This window comes from Oncorhynchus masou, unplaced genomic scaffold, assembly GCF_036934945.1.
Source record: "Oncorhynchus masou masou isolate Uvic2021 unplaced genomic scaffold, UVic_Omas_1.1 unplaced_scaffold_3261, whole genome shotgun sequence".
NCBI lineage: Eukaryota > Metazoa > Chordata > Actinopteri > Salmoniformes > Salmonidae > Oncorhynchus > Oncorhynchus masou.
In genome coordinates, this window is record NW_027009674.1 from 28,108 (window position 1) to 41,640 (window position 13,533).

Sequence of the window (13,533 nt, forward strand, 5' to 3'; positions counted from 1 at the left end):
CTAGGCCTGGGCCCTAACCCTGGGCCCTAACCCTGGGCCCTAACCTTGTCCCTAGTCTCCTGTTGGGGGGGGTAGTTTGAGATGCAGTCTGGGTGTGTTGAGGAAACTTACTGTGACGGGCTAGCCTCCTGATGGGGTGGGCTTGGGTCCTGTTGGGGTAGTTTGGGTCGTGATGGGGTGGGCTTGGGTCCTGCTGGGGGGTAGTTTGGCCTCCTGATGGGGTGGTAGTTTGGCCTCCTGATGGGGTGGGCTTGGGTCCTGTTGGGGGGTAGTTTGGCCTCCTGATGGGGTGGTAGTTTGGCCTCCTGGTGGGGTGGGCTTGGGTCCTGTTGGGGGGTAGTTTGGCCTCCTGATGGGGTGGGCTAGGGTCCTGTTGGGGGGTAGTTTGGCGTCGTGATGGGGTGGGCTTGGGTCCTGCTGGGGGGTAGATTGGCCTCCTGATGGGGTGGGCTTGGGTCCTGCTGGGGGGTAGTTTGGCCTCCTGGTGGGGTGGGCTTGGGTCCTGCTGGGGGGTAGTTTGGCCTCCTGGTGGGGTGGGCTTGGGTCCTGTTGGGGGGTAGTTTGGCCTCCTGGTGGGGTGGGCTTGGGTCCTGCTGGGGGGTAGTTTGGTGTTGTGATGGGGTGGGCTTGGGTCCTGTTGGGGGTAGTTTGGCCTCCTGATGGGGTGGGCTTGGGTCCTGGGGGTAGTTTGGCCTCCTGATGGGGTGGGCTTGGGTCCTGCTGGGGTAGTTTGGCCTCCTGATGGGGTGGGCTTGGGTCCTGTTGGGGGGTAGTTTGGCCTCCTGATGGGGTGGGCTTGGGTCCTGTTGGGGGGTAGTTTGGCCTCCTGCTGGGGTAGTTTGGCCTCCTGCTGGGGGTAGTTTGGCCTCTGATGGGGGGTAGTTTGGCCTCCTGATGGGGTGGGCTTGGGTCCTGTTGGGGGGGTAGTTTGGCCTCCTGATGGGGTGGGCTTGGGTCCTGTTGGGGGGTAGTTTGGCCTCCTGATGGGGTGGTAGTTTGGCCTCCTGGTGGGGTGGGCTTGGGTCCTGTTGGGGGTAGTTTGGCCTCCTGATGGGGTGGGCTTGGGTCCTGTTGGGGGGTAGTTTGGCCTCCTGATGGGGTGGGCTTGGGTCCTGTTGGGGGGTAGTTTGGCGTTGTGATGGGGTGGGCTTGGGTCCTGTTGGGGGGTAGTTTGGCGTTGTGATGGGGTGGGCTTGGGTCCTGTTGGGGGGGTAGTTTGGCGTTGTGATGGGTGGGCTTGGGTCCTGCTGGGGGTAGTTTGGCCTCCTGATGGGGTGGGCTTGGGTCCTGTTGGGGGGTAGTTTGGCCTCCTGATGGGGTGGGCTTGGGTCCTGTTGGGGGGGGTAGTTTGGCCTCCTGATGGGGGTGGGCTTGGGTCCTGTTGGGGGGTAGTTTGGCGTCGTGATGGGGTGGGCTTGGGTCCTGTTGGGGAGGTAGTTTGGTGTCGTGATGGGGGGGTCGTGTTGGGTCCTGTTGGGGGGGTAGTTTGGCGTCGTGATGAGGGGGTCGTGTTGGGGCGTAAAGGGGGGGTAGATTGGGGTGAGAGCTCCCCATGATGGAGTGAATGGTCACGTGACGATCATAATTTTCCATCATCCAACGGATCTTCTCTGCTTTAACACTGTGCCTTGTACGTCTAGAGAGAGAAGAGAGAGACAGAGAGACAGAGAGAGAGAGAGACAGAGAGAGAGAGAGAGAGAGAGACAGAGAGAGAGAGAGAGAGAGAGAGAGAGAGAGAGACAGAGAGAGAGACAGAGAGAGAGAGACAGAGAGAGAGACAGAGAGAGAGACAGAGAGAGAGAGACAGAGAGAGAGAGAGAGAGAGAGAGAGAGACAGAGAGAGAGAGACAGACAGAGAGAGAGAGAGACAGAGAGAGAGAGACAGAGACAGAGACAGAGAGACAGAGAGAGACAGAGAGAGAGACAGAGAGAGAGAGAGAGACAGAGAGAGACAGAGACAGAGAGAGAGACAGAGAGACAGAGAGAGAGAGACAGAGAGAGAGACAGAAGAGAGACAGAGACAGAGAGAGAGAGACAGAAAGAGAGACAGAGAGAGAGAGACAGAGAGAGACAGAGACAGAGACAGAGAGACAGAGAGAGGGGGAGAGAGAGAGAGACAGAGAGAGAGAGAGAGAGAGAGACAGAGAGAGAGAGGAGGGAGGGAGGAGAGGAGGGGGGCAAAAGAGGAGGGGTTATCCATTTAGTTTATCATTTCGACTTCAATTCAGATGAATCTGTAATAACTTTATTAGTGGTTTGTTTACATTAAATCAAAGTCTATCCTATCATAATAACGTTATTGGTAATTTACATCAATTCAAAGTATGTGGTAATATAGGTTGTTCTGATGTGTATGAGGAAGTGAATTCAGATGACCAGCATGCATCTGTTCAGAAACTGTGACAGGTCAAAGATATAATGACCAGCATGCACCTGTTCAGAAACTGTGACAGGTCAAAGATACAATGACCAGCATGCACCTGTTCAGAAACTGTGACAGGTCAACGATATAATGACCAGCATGCACCTGTTCAGAAACTGTGACAGGTCAAAGATATGAAGACCAGCATGCACCTGTTCAGAAACTGTGACAGGTCAAAGATATGAAGACCAGCATGCACCTGTTCAGAAACTGTGACAGGTCAAAGATATGAAGACCAGCATGCACCTGTTCAGAAACTGTGAGAACTGAGGCTCATGGGGATCCAAATAAACAAATAACTCTCCAGGTGTTTCGTAATAACTTTATTGGTACCTCTCCGGGTGTTTGGTTATAACTTTATTGGTACCTCTCCAGGTGTTTGGTAATAACTTTATTGGTACCTCTCCGGGTGTTTGGTTATAACTTTATTGGTACCTCTCCGGGTGTTTTGGTTATAACTTTATTGGTACCTCTCCGGGTGCCCAGTTATAACTTTATTGGTACCTCTCCGGGTGTTTGGTAATAACTTTATTGGTACCTCTCCAGGTGTTTGGTTATAACTTTATTGGTACCTCTCCAGGTGTTTGGTTATAACTTTATTGGTACCTCTCCGGGTGTTTGGTAATAACTTTATTGGTACCTCTCCAGGTGTTTGGTTATAACTTTATTGGTACCTCTCCAGGTGTTTGGTTATAACTTTATTGGTACCTCTCCGGGTGTTTCAGAAACTTTATTGGTACCTCCGGGTGTTTGGTTATAACTTTATTGGAAACCTCTCCGGGTGTTTGGTTATAACGATTTAATGGTACCTCTCGGGTGTTTGGTAATAACTTTGTGGTACCTCTCCGGGTGTTTGGTAATAACTTTATTGGTACCTCTCCGGGTGTTTGGTAATAACTTTATTGGTACCTCTCCGGGTGTTTGGTTATAACTTTATTGGTACCTCTCCGGGTGTTTGGTAATAACTTTATTGGTACCTCTCCGGGTGTTTGGTTATAACTTTATTGGTACCTCTCCGGGTGTTTGGTAATAACTTTATTGGTACCTCTCCGGGTGTTTCGTAATAACTTTATTGGTACCTCTCCAGGTGTTTTGTAATAACTTTATTGGTACCTCTCCGGGTGTTTCGTAATAACTTTATTGGTACCTCTCCGGGTGTTTCGTAATAACTTTATTGGTACCTCTCCAGTTCCCTGGGTTTGTTCTTCCACCAGGTACTAGGCTCCCGGAACAAAACCTTGTAGTTGTGCCTCAGAGCCTGTAGGGACATACAGCACATCCTACCATTAGACTGTGTGTGTGTGTGTCTAGGTGTGTGTGTCTAGGTGTGTAGATGTGTGTGTGTGTAGATGTGTGTGTGTATGTGTGTGTGTAGATGTGTGTGTCTGTGTGTGTCTAGGTGTGTGTGTCTAGGTGTGTAGATGTGTGTGTGTGTGTGTGTGTGTGTGTGTGTGTGTGTGTGTAGTAGATGTGTGTGTGTGTGTGTGTGTGTGTCAGTGTGTGTTTGGTAAAAGACATACACCAGTATAATACATAAACCTGAATAACTATTGAAATATATTTCTGATTAAAATGGAACATAGTTTGTATTTTCACATTAAAGAAAGAAAAGAGAGAGAGACGGACCATAGTTACGTGTGTGTGTGTGTGTGTGTGTTTGAGAGAGACGGACCATAGTTACGTGTGTGTGTGTGTGTGTGTGTTTGAAAGAGACGGACCATAGTTACATGTGTGTGTGTAGGTGTGTGTGTTTGAGAGAGACGGACCATAGTTACGTGTGTGTGTGTGTTTGAGAGAGACGGACCATAGTTACGTGTGTGTGTGTGTGTGTTTGAGAGAGACGGACCATAGTTACGCGTGTGTGTGTGTGTGTGTGTGTGTGTGTGTGTGTGTGTGTGTGTTTGAGAGAGACGGACCATAGTTACATGTGTGTGTGTAGGTGTGTGTGTTTGAGAGAGACGGACCATAGTTACATGTGTGTGTGTAGGTGTGTGTGTAGGTGTGTAGATGTGTGTGTGTGTAGGTGTGTGTGTTTGAGAGAGACGGACCATAGTTACATGTGTGTGTGTAGGTGTTTGTGTAGGTGTGTAGATGTGTGTGTGTGTGTGTAGGTGTGTGTGTTTGAGAGAGACGGACCATAGTTACATGTGTGTGTGTAGGTGTGTGTGTAGGTGTGTAGATGTGTGTGTGTAGGTGTGTGTGTTTGAGAGAGACGGACCATAGTTACATGTGTGTGTGTAGGTGTGTGTGTAGGTGTGTAGATGTGTGTGTGTGTGTGTAGGTGTGTGTGTTTGAGAGAGACGGACCATAGTTACATGTGTGTGTGTAGGTGTGTGTGTAGGTGTGTAGGTGTGTAGATGTGTGTGTAGGTGTGTGTTTGAGAGACGGACCATAGTTACATGTGTGTGTGTAGGTGTGTGTTACGTGTGTGTAGATGTGTGTGTGTGTGTGTAGGTGTGTGTGTTTGAGAGAGACGGACCATAGTTACATGTGTGTGTGTAGGTGTGTGTGTAGGTGTGTAGGTGTGTAGATGTGTGTGTGTAGGTGTGTGTGTTTGAGAGACGGACCATAGTTACATGTGTGTGTGTAGGTGTGTGTGTAGGTGTGTGTGTTTGAGAGAGACGGACCATAGTTACATGTGTGTGTGTAGGTGTGTGTGTAGGTGTGTGTGTTTGAGAGAGACGGACCATAGTTACATGTGTGTGTGTAGGTGTGTGTGTAGGTGTGTGTGTTTGAGAGAGACGGACCATAGTTACATGTGTGTGTGTGTGTGTGTGTGTGTGTTTGAGAGACGGACCATAGTTACATGTGTGTGTAGGTGTGTGTGTAGGTGTGTAGGTGTGTGTGTAGGTGTGTGTGTTTGAGAGAGACGGACCATAGTTACATGTGTGTGTGTAGGTGTGTGTGTAGGTGTGTAGATGTGTGTGTGTGTAGGTGTGTGTGTTTGAGAGAGACGGACCATAGTTACATGTGTGTGTGTAGGTGTGTGTGTAGGTGTGTAGATGTGTGTGTAGGTGTGTGTGTTTGAGGAGACGGACCATAGTTACATGTGTGTGTGTAGGTGTGTGTGTAGGTGTGTAGATGTGTGTGTGTAGGTGTGTGTGTTTGAGAGAGACGGACCATAGTTACATGTGTGTGTGTAGGTGTGTGTGTAGGTGTGTAGATGTGTGTGTGTAGGTGTGTGTGTTTGAGAGAGACGGACCATAGTTACATGTGTGTGTGTAGGTGTGTGTGTAGATGTGTGTGTGTGTAGGTGTGTGTGTTTGAGAGAGACGGACCATAGTTACATGTGTGTGTGTGTAGGTGTGTGTGTAGGTGTGTAGATGTGTGTGTGTGTGTGTGTAGGTGTGTGTGTGTGTGTGTGTTTGAGAGAGACGGACCATAGTTACGTAGGGTTTCATCTCCCAGCCCTGCATGTTGGTGTTGTCAATAATAACAGGAGAGAAAGAGGCCTCCATCACTTCCTGGGCTGAGGACATAAACACTGTGTTATTCAATGGGAAACAGAGACCATTTACATGGTTAGGGTGTAGAGGGGTTAGGGTGTAGGGGTCAGGGTGTAGGGGTCAGGGTGTAGGGGTCAGGGTGTAAGGGTCAGCAGGGTGTAGAGGGGTTAGGGTGTAGGGGTCAGGGTGTAGAGGGGTTAGGGTGTAGGGGTTAGGGTGTAGGGGTCAGGGTGTAGGGGTCAGGGTGTAGAGGGGTTAGGGTGTAGGGGTCAGGGGATAGTATATGTTGGTGTTGTCAATAATAACAGGAGAGAAAGAGGCCTCCATCACTTCCTGGGCTGAGGACATAAACACTGTGTTATTCAATGGGAAACAGAGACCATTTACATGGTTAGGGTGTAGAGGGGTCAGGGTGTAGGGGTCAGGGTGTAGGGGTCAGGGTGTAGGGGTCAGGGTGTAGGGGTCAGGGTGTAGGGGTCAGCAGGGTGTAGGGGTCAGGGTGTAGGGGTCAGCAGGGTGTAGGGGTCAGGGTGTAGGGGTCAGGGTGTAGGGGTTAGGGTGTAGGGGTCAGGGTGTAGGGGTCAGGGTGTAGAGGGGTTAGGGTGTAGGGGTTAGGGTGTAGGGGTCAGGGTGTAGGGGTCAGGGTGTAGGGGTCAGGGTGTAGGGGTCAGGGTGTAGGGGTCAGGGTGTAGGGGTCAGGGTGTAGGGGTTAGGGTGTAGGGGTCAGGGGATAGTATATGTTGGTGTTGTCAATAATAACAGGAGAGAAAGAGGCCTCCATCACTTCCTGGGCTGAGGACATAAACACTGTGTTATTCAATGGGAAACAGAGACCATTTACATGGTTAGGGTGTAGAGGGGTTAGGGTGTAGGGGTCAGGGTGTAGGGGTCAGGGTGTAGGGGTCAGCAGGGTGTAGAGGGGTTAGGGTGTAGGGGTCAGGGTGTAGGGGTTAGTTCGGGTGTAGGGGTTAGTTCAGGGTGTAGGGGTTAGTCAGGGTGTAGGGGTTAGTTCGGGTGTAGGGGTTAGTTCGGGTGTAGGGGTTAGTTAGGGTGTAGGGGTTAGTTAGGGTGTAGGGGTTAGTTAGGGTGTAGGGGTTAGTTAGGGTGTAGGGGTTAGGGTGTATGGGTTAGGGTGTAGGGGTTAGGGTGTAGGGGTTAGGCTGTAGGGGTTAGGGTGTAGGGGTCAGCAGGTTGTAGAGGGGTTAGGGTGTAGGGGTCAGGGTGTAGGGGTTAGTGTGTAGGGGTTAGTTAGGGTGTAGGGGTTAGTTAGGGTGTAGGGGTTAGTTAGGGTGTAGGTTAGGGTGTAGGGGTTAGGGTGTATACCTCTAGCGTGGTTCCATTCGTGGGCCTCCCCTAAAGCTGAGGGGTCATAGCGATAGTCCCCATGACGACAGAAATAATCATCGGTGCTCAACACCACCCCATGTGGGTTCTGTTCCAGCATGGCCCTACACACACACACACACACACACACACACACACACACACACACACACACACACACACACACACACACACACACACACACACACACACACACACACACACACACACACGATTATTGGTGAGTGTGGTTAACATTATTGTAAAAACACACACACACCCATCCAACACCCGCCCACCCCTATACACACACACACACACCTAACACGCCCCCTTACCGGGCCAGGGTGGACTTGCCCGACCCAGGAGCTCCCCGTAGCAGCACTAGGACACGCCCCTCCAGCCGGAGCCTACCATGTTGCCCAGAGAGGAGGGGTGCTCTGGGGCCAGCAGACACACCCCCTGTCCAAGACCTGGGGACGGTCGGGACTTGACCGACAGGGCCCTGGGCCAACCAGTGGGAGGCGGGTGTGGCCCGGGTGTGCCAGGAGGAGGGGCTTAGCGCCACAGGGACGATAAATGCCGGCCTCGTTGTCTGATTTCCATGCGGTTGGAACTCCGGCGCTCGAGTGTTCCAGAACGACGGGTTGTTGAGTCGCTCTTCTTCCCCTGCGACGCTCGTCTTCGTCCTCGCCCCCTCTGCTACGCCGCCTGGTGGTACGGTCCGCTCGCCCTCTGGACGAACCGTGAACTGGTCCAGTTTCCTGTATGCCTGGAATGCAGAGGGGCGATCGGAGGCCCCTGGGTCCAACGGCAGGCTGGGTTTAGTTCTGTCCGTCCCGGACGGCGACGAAGTCAGATGGCTGAAGTCCAGTAATGACCGTTGCCGCCGGTAACCGGCGGCTCCTCCAGAGAAGTTGAGGCTCAGGTCAGACACAGGGGAGTGAGGTCCGCTAGCCTGCCCAGCTGAGAACACCCTGTCTGGGCATGGCTGGTCCCCTGGGAGCCCCCTCCTGGAGGCTCTTGGGCTGGACTGAAGCGGCTGGGGTAGGGCCTGCTGCTGGGCGTCCGCGGGCTGAACGAGGAAGGAGAGGGAAGAGACGGATGAGGAAGAGGAGGAGGAGTGAAGATCACCGTGGTCCCTCTCTTCAGCTTCCTGCTGTATGGTAAGATTCTCCAGCTCACGGTCGATCAGAACATCAAACTCTTCTGTCAAGTCAGTGGTCATGTCCTGGTTATCTTCGCTGCGGAGAGGAGGGGCCCGTCGGGGAGGGGAGAGGGGGACAGCGGACTCCCCCGTAGGAAGGTGGGGGTGAAGGTCTGGTTTGGAGGAGTTGTGTTGGGGGCTGAGGAGAGCTGCGGTAAGCTCAAACCCGGAGAGGAGGGGAGGGAGGGGGCCAACATGCTCAGCTGCTACAGACAGCTCCAGGAGAGAATCCATCGCATTCTCAACTACAGGAAGAGACATGGAAGAGGAGAGAGAAGAGAAGACAAGAGAAAGAGAGAGATGGAGAGAGAGCGAGAGAGAAAGAGAGGGGAGATGGTTGGAGAGAGAGAGAGGTGGTAGGAGGGAGAGAGAGAGGTGGTAGGAGGGAGAGAGAAAGGGAACAGTTGGTTAAATTAACTCTTTAGCCGTATGTGACATGTACAGTTGTGGCCAAAAGTTTTGAGAATGACACAAATAAAAATTTTCACAAAGTCTCCTGCCTCAGTGTCTCTCGATATTTTTGTCAGATGTTACCATGGATACTGAAGTATAATTACAAGCATTTCATAAGTGTCAAAGGCTTTTATTGACAATTACATGAAGTTGATGCAAAGAGTCAATATTTGCAGTGTTGAGCCTTCTTTTTCAAGACCTCTGCAATCCACCCTGGCATGCTGTCAATTAACTTCTGGGCCACATCCTGACTGATGGCAGCCCATTGTTGCATAATCAATGCTTGGAGTTTGTCAGAATTTGTGTGTTTTTGTTTGTCCCCCCGCCTCTTGAGGATTGACCACAAGCTCTCAATGGGATTAAGGTCTGGGGGAGTTTCCTGGCCATGGACCCAAAATATCGATGTTTTGTTCCCCGAGCCACTTAGTTATCACTTTTGACTTATGGCAAGGTGGAGTCCAATCCCTGTACCTGTTGCAGAATATCAGTCTGTCCCTGATGTTTTTCCTGGAGAGAAGTGGCTTCTTTGCTGCTTTTCTTGACACCAGGCCATCCTCCAAAAGTCTTCACCTCACTATGTGTGCAGATGCACTCACACCTGCCTGCTGCCATTCCTGAGCAAGCTCTGTACTGGTGGTGCCCCGATCCCGCAGCGGAATCAGCTTTAGGAGACGGTCCTGGCGCTTGCTCGACTTTTTTGGGCGCCCTGAAGCCTTCTTCACAACAATTGAACTGCTCTCCTTGAAGTTCTTGATGAATGGTTGATTTAGGTGCAATCTTGCTGGCAGCGATATCCTTGCCTGTGAAGCCCTTTTTGTGCAAAGCAATGATGACGGCACGTGTTTCCTTGCAGGTAACCATGGTTGACAGAGGAAGAACAATGATTCCAAGCACCACCCTCCATTTGAAGCTTCCAGTCTGTTATTCAAACTCAATCAGCATGACAGAGTGATCTCCAGCCTTGTCCTCGTCAACACTCACACCTGTGTTAACGAGAGAATCACTGACATGATGTCAGCTGGTCCTTTTGTGGCAGGGCTGAAATGCAGTGGAAATGTTTTTTGGGGATTCAGTTAATTTGCATGGCAAAAAGGGACTTTGCAATTAATTGCAATTCATCTGATCACTCTTCATAACATTCTGGAGTATATGCAAGTAGCCATTACACAAACTGAGGCAGCAAACTTAGTGAAAATTAATGTTTGTGTCTCAAAACTTTTGGCCACGACTGTACATACATGCAAATATATTAAGTCACAATGTACTGTTAAACTGTAGTCCCAATGTGTACTGTTAAACTGTAGTCCCAATATGTACTGTAGTCCCAATATGTACTGTTGAACTACAGTCCCAATATGTACTGTTGAACTACAGTCCCAATATGTACTGTTGAACTACAGTCCCAATATGTACTGTTAAACTGCAGTCCCAATATGTACTGTTAAACTGTAGTCCCAATATGTACTGTTGAACTGTAGTCCCAATATGTACTGTAGTCCCAATATGTACTGTTGAACTACAGTCCCAATATGTACTGGTGAACTACAGTCCCAATATGTACTGTTAAACTGTAGTCCCAATATGTACTGTTGAACTGTAGTCCCAATATGTACTGTAGTCCCAATATGTACTGTTGAACTACAGTCCCAATATGTACTGTTAAACTGTAGTCCCAATATGTACTGTTGAACTACAGTCCCAATATGTACTGTTGAACTACAGTCCCAATGTGTACTGTAGTCTCAATATGTACTGTTGAACTACAGTCCCAATATGTACTGTTAAACTGTAGTCCCAATATGTACTGTTAAACTGTAGTCCCAATATGTACTGTTGAACTACAGTCCCAATATGTACTGTTGAACTGTAGTCTCAATATGTACTGTTGAACTGTAGTCCCAATATGTACTGTAGTCCAATATGTACTGTTGAACTACAGTCCCAATATGTACTATTGAACTACAGTCCCAATATGTACTGTTGAACTGTAGTCCCAATATGTACTGTTGTACTGTAGTCCCAATATGTACTGTTAAACTGTAGTCCCAATATGTACTGTTGAACTACAGTCCCGATATGTACGGTTGAACTACAGTCCCAATATGTACTGGTGAACTACAGTCCCAATATGTACTGTTAAACTGTAGTCCCAATATGTACTGTTGAACTGTAGTCCCAATATGTACTGTAGTCCCAATATGTACTGTTGAACTACAGTCCCAATATGTACTGGTGAACTACAGTCCCAATATGTACTGTTAAACTGTAGTCCCAATATGTACTGTTGAACTACAGTCCCAATATGTACTGTTGAACTGCAGTCCCAATATGTACTGTTGAACTACAGTCCCAATATGTACTGTTGAACTACAGTCCCAATATGTACTGTTGAACTACAGTCCCAATATGTACTGTTGAACTACAGTCCCAATATGTACTGTTGAACTACAGTCCCAATATGTACTGTTGAACTACAGTCCCAATATGTACTGTTGAAAATATGTACTTGTTGTCCCAATATGTACTGTTGAACTACAGTCCCAATATGTACTGTTGAACTACAGTCCCAATATGTACTGTTGAACTGTAGTCCCAATATGTACTGTTGAACTGTAGTCCCAATATGTACTAAACTAGTCCAATATGTACTGTTGAACTACAGTCCCAATATGTACTGTAGTCCCAATATGTACTGTTGAACTACAGTCCCAATATGTACTGTTGAACTACAGTCCCAATATGTACTGTTGAACTGTAGTCCCAATATGTACTGTTGAACTACAGTCCCAATATGTACTGTTGAACTACAGTCCCAATATGTACTGTTGAACTACAGTCCCAATATGTACTGTTGAACTAATGTACTGAACTAGTCCCAATATGTACTGTTGAACTGTACAGTCCCAATGTACTGTTGAACTGTAGTCCCAATATGTACTGTTGAACTACAGTCCCAATATGTACTGTTGAACTACAGTCCCAATATGTACTGTTACAGTCCCAATAACTACAGTCCCAATATGTACTGTTGAACTACAGTCCCAATATGTACTGTTGAACTACAGTCCCAATATGTACTGTTGAACTACAGTCCCAATATGTACTGTTGAACTACAGTCCCAATATGTACTGTTGAACTGTAGTCCCAATATGTACTGTTGAACTACAGTCCCAATATGTACTGTTGAACTACAGTCCCATTATGTATTGTTGAACTACAGTCCCAATATGTACTAAAGTCCCAATATGTACTGTTGAACTGTAGTCCCAATATGTACTGTTAAACTGTAGTCCCAATATGTACTGTTGAACTGTAGTCCCAATATGTACTGTTGAACTACAGTCCCAATATGTACTGTTGAACTCAAGTCCCAATATGTTGAACTACAGTCCCAATATGTACTGTTGAACTACAGTCCCAATATGTACTGTTGAACTACAGTCCCAATATGTACTGTTGAACTACAGTCCCAATATGTACTGTTGAATCACAGTCCCAATAGTCTGTTGAACACAGTCCCAATATGTACTGTTGAACTACAGTCCCAATATGTACTGTTGAACTACAGTCCCAATATGTACGGTTGAACTACAGTCCCAATATGTACTGTTGAACTACAGTCCCAATATGTACTGTTGTAGTCCCAATATGTACTGTTGAACTACAGTCCCAATATGTACTGTTGAACTACAGTCCCAATATGTACTGTTGAACTACAGTCCCAATATGTACTGTTGAACTACAGTCCCAATATGTACTGTTGAACTACAGTCCCAATATGTACTGTTGAACTACAGTCCCAATATGTACTGTTGAACTACAGTCCCCTGTTGAACTGTAGTCCCAATAGTCCTCAATATGTACTGTTGAACTACTGTAGTCCCCTGTTGAACTTTGTAGTCCCAAAATGTAAGTCTCAATATGTACTGTTGAACTACAGTCCCAATATGTACTGTTGAACTACAGTCCCAATATGTACTGTTGAACTACAGTCCCAATATGTACTGTTGAACTACAGTCCCAATATGTACTGTTGAACTACAGTCCCAATATGTACTGTTGAACTACAGTCCCAATATGTACTGTTGAACTACAGTCCCAATATGTACTGTTGAACTACAGTCCCAATATGTACTGTTGAACTACAGTCCCAATATGTACTGTTGAACTACAGTCCCAATATGTACTGTTGAACTACAGTCCCAATATGTACTGTTGAACTACAGTCCCAATATGTACTGTTGAACTACAGTCCCAATATGTACTAGTTGAACTACAGTCCCAATATGTACTGTTGAACTGTAGTCCCAATATGTACTGTTGAACTACAGTCCCAATATGTACTGTTGAACTACAGTCCCAATATGTACTGTTGAACTACAGTCCCAATATGTACTGTTGAACTACAGTCCCAATATGTACTGTTAAACTACTAGTCCCAATATGTACTGTTGAACTACAGCCCCAATATGTACTGCTGTTAAACTGTAGTCCCAATAGTCCCAATATGTACTGTTGAACTGTAGTCCCAATATGTACTGTTGAACTGTACAGTCCCAATATGTACTGTTGAACTACAGTCCCAATATGTACTGTTGAACTACAGTCCCAATATGTACTGTTGAACTACAGTCCAATATGTACTGTTGAACTAGCAATACGTAACTGAACGAAGTACATA

The 13,533-nt window shown here is 47.8% G+C and overlaps 1 protein-coding gene across 1 annotated transcript; it reads right to left on the reverse strand.

Annotated features, from left to right (window-relative positions):
- Nucleotides 1–362: 362 nt before the first annotated feature.
- LOC135534328 (uncharacterized) lies at nucleotides 363–8,639 on the reverse strand. Its single transcript, XM_064961363.1, has 7 exons — nucleotides 7,530–8,639; nucleotides 7,192–7,316; nucleotides 6,586–6,660; nucleotides 5,803–5,990; nucleotides 3,604–3,680; nucleotides 1,150–1,636; nucleotides 363–1,091 (listed from the first exon to the last, which is right to left on the reverse strand). The coding sequence occupies exons 1-7, from the start codon at nucleotides 8,630–8,632 to the stop codon at nucleotides 363–365; spliced, it is 2,784 nt and encodes a 927-aa protein (XP_064817435.1). The 5' UTR covers nucleotides 8,633–8,639.
- Nucleotides 8,640–13,533: the final 4,894 nt, after the last annotated feature.

Bases quoted from the DNA above. Each gene is read 5' to 3' on its own strand.
- LOC135534328 (XM_064961363.1), bottom strand. From the start codon at position 8,632: ATGGATTCTCTCCTGGAGCTGTCTGTAGCAGCTGAGCATGTTGGCCCC. The intron at 1,637-3,603 runs GTACCAATAAAG...TTCTCTCTCTAG, and splicing joins AAACCCAGGGAACTGGAGAG to ACGTACAAGGCACAGTGTTA. The intron at 1,092-1,149 runs GCCCACCCCATC...CCACCCCATCAG, and splicing joins TACCCCCCAACAGGACCCAA to GAGGCCAAACTACCCCCCAA.